Source organism: Podarcis gaigeae (genome assembly GCF_964106915.1).
Source record: "Podarcis gaigeae genome assembly, chromosome: Z".
In the NCBI taxonomy this organism is placed as follows: domain Eukaryota; kingdom Metazoa; phylum Chordata; class Lepidosauria; order Squamata; family Lacertidae; genus Podarcis; species Podarcis gaigeae.
Window position 1 is genome coordinate 180,594 of NC_139691.1, and position 5,000 is coordinate 185,593.

General features: G+C 54.5%; 1 protein-coding gene and 1 long non-coding RNA gene across 2 annotated transcripts in view; one reads left to right on the top strand and one right to left on the bottom strand.

The window, feature by feature from the left end:
* Positions 1 to 5,000, top strand: part of AMBP (alpha-1-microglobulin/bikunin precursor) — a 16,948-nt gene that overhangs the window by 9,265 nt on the left and 2,683 nt on the right. Inside the window, exons 6-8 of the mRNA XM_083721109.1 lie at positions 2,408 to 2,445; positions 2,569 to 2,650; positions 3,681 to 3,848. Of these exons, the coding sequence (XP_083577235.1) occupies positions 2,408 to 2,445; positions 2,569 to 2,650; positions 3,681 to 3,848 (288 nt within the window). The remainder of the gene's footprint in view (positions 1 to 2,407; positions 2,446 to 2,568; positions 2,651 to 3,680; positions 3,849 to 5,000) is intronic.
* LOC310836197 overlaps positions 4,370 to 5,000 on the bottom strand; it is a 945-nt gene continuing 314 nt past the window's right edge. The window contains exons 3-4 of the long non-coding RNA XR_014559917.1: positions 4,576 to 4,635; positions 4,370 to 4,392 (exon numbers count right to left, since the gene is read on the bottom strand). This is a non-coding gene — a long non-coding RNA (uncharacterized lncRNA). The remainder of the gene's footprint in view (positions 4,393 to 4,575; positions 4,636 to 5,000) is intronic.

Sequence of the window (5,000 nt, forward strand, 5' to 3'; positions counted from 1 at the left end):
GACACTGATGTTGCACATTCGGACCTTTCTGACACTACTGTTGCACATTTGCACGTTTTTGACACCAATCTCGCACGTTCCCTCGTTTGTGACACCAAGGTTGCACGTTCCCATGTTTTTGACACCAATGTTGCACATTTGCACGTTTTTGACATCCGTGTTGCACACTTTGCTGAGCACTTCTGACACCCATGTTACACACATTTCTGACACCCATGTTGCACACTTCTGACACCCATGTTGCACACTTTGCTGAGCACTTCTGACACCGATGTTGCGCACTTCTGACACCCATGTTGCACCCTTTGCGGGTTCAAATTCCTGCCTACTTCTGACACCAGTGTTGCACACTTCTGACACTGATGTTGCACACTTCTGACCCCGATGTCGCGCACTTCTGACACCGATCTTGCGCACTTCTGACACCCTTGTTGCACACTTCTGACACCCATGTTACACACTTTGCGGTTTCAAATTCCTGCCTACTTCTGACACCAATGTTGCACACTTTTGACCCCGATGTCGCTCACTTCTGACACCCTTGTTGCACACTTCTGACACCCATGTTGCACACTTTGCTGAGCACTTCTGACACTGATGTTGCACACTTCTGACACCCATGTTGCACACTTTGCTGAGCACTTCTGACACTGATGTTGCACACTTCTGACACCCATGTTGCACCCTTTGCGGGTTCAAATTCCTGCCTACTTCTGACACTGATGTTGCACACTTCTGACACTGATGTTGCACACTTCTGACCCCGATGTCGCGCACTTCTGACACCGATCTTGCGCACTTCTGACACCCTTGTTGCACACTTCTGACACCCATGTTACACACTTTGCGGTTTCAAATTCCTGCCTACTTCTGACACCAATGTTGCACACTTTTGACCCCGATGTCGCTCACTTCTGACACCCTTGTTGCACACTTTGCGGGTTCAAATTCCTGCCTACTTCTGACACTGATGTTGCACACTTCTGACACCCATGCTACACACTTTGCAGAGCACTTCTGACACCCATGTTACACACATTTCTGACACCCATGTTGCACACTTCTGACACCCATGTTGCACACTTTGCTGAGCACTTCTGACACCGATGTTGCGCACTTCTGACACCCATGTTGCACCCTTTGCGGGTTCAAATTCCTGCCTACTTCTGACACCAGTGTTGCACACTTCTGACACTGATGTTGCACACTTCTGACCCCGATGTCGCGCACTTCTGACACCGATCTTGCGCACTTCTGACACCCTTGTTGCACACTTCTGACACCCATGTTACACACTTTGCGGTTTCAAATTCCTGCCTACTTCTGACACCAATGTTGCACACTTTTGACCCCGATGTCGCTCACTTCTGACACCCTTGTTGCACACTTCTGACACCCATGTTGCACACTTTGCTGAGCACTTCTGACACTGATGTTGCACACTTCTGACACCCATGTTACACACTTTGCTGAGCACTTCTGACATGATGTTGCACACTTCTGACACCCATGTTGCACACTTTGCGGGTTCAAATTCCTGCCTACTTCTGACACTGATGTTGCACACTTCTGACACCCATGCTACACACTTTGCAGAGCACTTCTGACACCCATGTTACACACATTTCTGACACCCATGTTGCACACTTCTGACACCCATGTTGCACACTTTGCTGAGCACTTCTGACACCGATGTTGCGCACTTCTGACACCCATGTTGCACCCTTTGCGGGTTCAAATTCCTGCCTACTTCTGACACCAGTGTTGCACACTTCTGACACTGATGTTGCACACTTCTGACCCCGATGTCGCGCACTTCTGACACCGATCTTGCGCACTTCTGACACCCTTGTTGCACACTTCTGACACCCATGTTACACACTTTGCGGTTTCAAATTCCTGCCTACTTCTGACACCAATGTTGCACACTTTTGACCCCGATGTCGCTCACTTCTGACACCCTTGTTGCACACTTCTGACACCCATGTTGCACACTTTGCTGAGCACTTCTGACACTGATGTTGCACACTTCTGACACCCATGTTACACACTTTGCTGAGCACTTCTGACACTGATGTTGCACACTTCTGACACCCATGTTGCACACTTTGCGGGTTCAAATTCCTGCCTACTTCTGACACTGATGTTGCACACTTCTGACACCCATGCTACACACTTTGCAGAGCACTTCTGACACCCATGTTGCACACCGATGTTGCACACTTCTGACACCCATGTTACACACTTTGCTGAGCACTTCTGACACCGATGTTGCACCCTTCAGACACCCAGGTTGCACACTTTGCGGGTTCAAATTCCTGCCTACTTCTGACACCAATGTTGCACACTTCTGACACCCACGTTGCACCTCCGAACCCGGGTTCAAATCCCTTCTCTCTTCCCTCAGGGGAGTGCGTCCCGCCCAAGGCCGAAGATGCGCCCCAGGTAAGTGACCCCCAGGGGACCCCCGTTGCACCCTGGGACCCCCTAATGATCACCATAATCCGTCCCCCCACTTGTGACACCCATGTTGCACGTTCCCACGTTTCATTCTCGCACGTTTCCCAGGAGAGGGTGCGCAGGACCCCCTTGTTTGAGGAAGAAGGCTCGGCCGACGGATTCGCACCCACGTTCCCCGACATCAAGGAAGGTGGGTGCTGCTTCTCATGAGGCAGGGAGTTCCCCAGATTCCCCATGCTACCTCTCTAGGAACTTCTCCCCAACTTCCTCTTCCTCTGGTTCCCACTTCCTCTCCCCCCCCCCCCGAGCCTCTCTAGGAACCTCTCCCCAACTCTCTTCTGATTGGTTCCTCCAGCCAGGGGTGGGGACTCACTTCCTCTTCCTCCAGCTGCCACTTCCTCTTCCTCCCAGAGCCTTTCTAGGAACGCCTCCCCAACTTCCTCCAGCTCCCACTTCCTCTCTAGGAATGTCTCCCCAACTTCCTCTCTCTCGAGGAACCTCTCCCCAGCTTCCTCTTCCTCCAGAGCCTCTCTAGGAACGTCTCCCTAAATTCCTCTTATTCCGCCTCCCACTTCCTCTTCCTCCACCTCCCACTTCCTCCCAGAGCCTCTCTAGAAACCTCTCGCCAGCTTCCTCTTCCTCCAGAGCCTCTCTAGGAACGTCTCCCCAACTTCCTCTTCCTCCGGCTCCCACTTCCTCTGTAGCCTCTCTAGGAACACCTCCCTAACTTCCTCTTATTCCGCCTCCCACTTCCTCTTCCTACAGCTCCCACTTCTTCTTCCTCCCGGAGCCTTTCTAGGAACATCTCCCCAACTTCCTCCTCCTCTGGCTCTCATTTCCTCCCAGAGCCTCTCTAGGAACCTCTACCCAGCTTCCTCTTCCTCCAGAGCCTCTCTAGGAATGTCTCCCCAACTTCCTCTTCCTCTGGCTCCCACTTCCTCTTCCTACAGCTCCCACTTCCTCTGTAGCCTCTCTAGGAACGTCTCCCTAACTTCCTCTTATTCCGCCTCCCACTTCCTCTTCCTACAGCTCCCACTTCCTCTTCCTCCCGTAGCCTCTCTAGGAACATCTCCCCAACTTCCTCTTCCTCCCTCAGATTTCGCATGCTCACTTTCATGAGGCAGGGAGTTGCCCAGCCTCTTCCTGCTACTTTCCACCATACAGGAAGTTGCCCAGATTTCGCACGCTAATTCCCACTTCCACTTCCTCTTCCTCTCCAGCCGACTGCCAGCTGCCCCGGGACGCCGGCCCCTGCCTGGGCGCCGAACTGCGCTTCTTCTACAACACCAGCGCCCAGTCATGCCAGAGCTTCCTCTACGGCGGTTGCCTGGGCAACGCCAACCGCTTCCTGTCCGAACGGGCCTGTCTGCAGACGTGCCGGACCGAAGGTGAGTGCCGCTTCCTGTTGTGGGGAGACGCTCTAGGAAGGGCTCCCCAAGTTCCTCTTACACCAGCTCCCACTTCCTCTTCCTCCGGCTCCCACTTCCTCCAGAGCCTCTCTAGGAACTTCCTCTTCCTCCGGCTCCCACTTCCTCCGCCTCCCACTTCCTCTTCTTCCGGCTCCCACTTCCTCTGGATCCTCTCTAGGAACCTCTCCCCAACTTCCTCTTCCTCCACTTCCCACTTCCTCTTCCTCTGGCTCCCACTTCCCCTGGCTCCCACTTCCTCTTCCTCCACCTCCCACTTCCTCTCTCGGAACCTCTGTTCTCCTCCTGCTCCCACTTCCTCCCCCCGGCTCCCACTTCCTCTTCCTGTGGAGCCACTCTAGGAATGTCGACTGAAACTCTCCTCTCCCCCAGCCGCCTGCCGCCCACTTCCTCCCCCCCGGCTGCCACTTCCTCCCACTTCCTCTCTAGGAACCTCTCCCCAACTTCGTTCTCCTCCTGCTCCCACTTCCTCCCCCCCGGCTCCCACTTCCTCTTCCTGTGGAGCCTCTCTAGGAAAGGCGACTGAAACTCTCCTCTCCCCCAGCCGCCTGCCACCTGCCAATCACCCCCGGAGGTCCCTGTCCAACGTTCTGGGCCTTTGACTCCGCCCAGGGCGCCTGCATCACCTTCCGGGGCTGCGGGGCTAACCCCAACAGTCTCTGTCTCCCACTTCCTCTTCCCCCAGAACCTCTCTAGGAACGTCTCCCCAACTTCCTCTTCCTCCGGCTCCCACTTCCTCCAGCTTCCACTTCCTCTTCCCCCCAGAGCCTCTTTAGAAACATCTCCCCAACTTCCTCTTCCTCTGGCTCCCACTTCCTCCGGCTCCCACTTCCTCTGGCTCCCACTTCCTCTTCCTCCCACTTCCTCTCCCCCCAGAGCCTCTCTAGCAACCTTCCCCCCAACTTCCTCTTCCTCCCACTTCCTCTTCCTCCAGCTCCCACTTCCTCTTCCTCCAGCTCCCACTTCTTCTCTAGGAACCTCTCCCCAACTTTGTTCTCCTCCTGCTCCCACTTCCTCCCCCTGCTTCCGACTTCCTCTTCCTCCTGGAGCGTCTCTAGGAACGTCTCCCCAACTTCCTCCAGCTCCCACTTCCTCTTTAGGAATGTGTCCCCA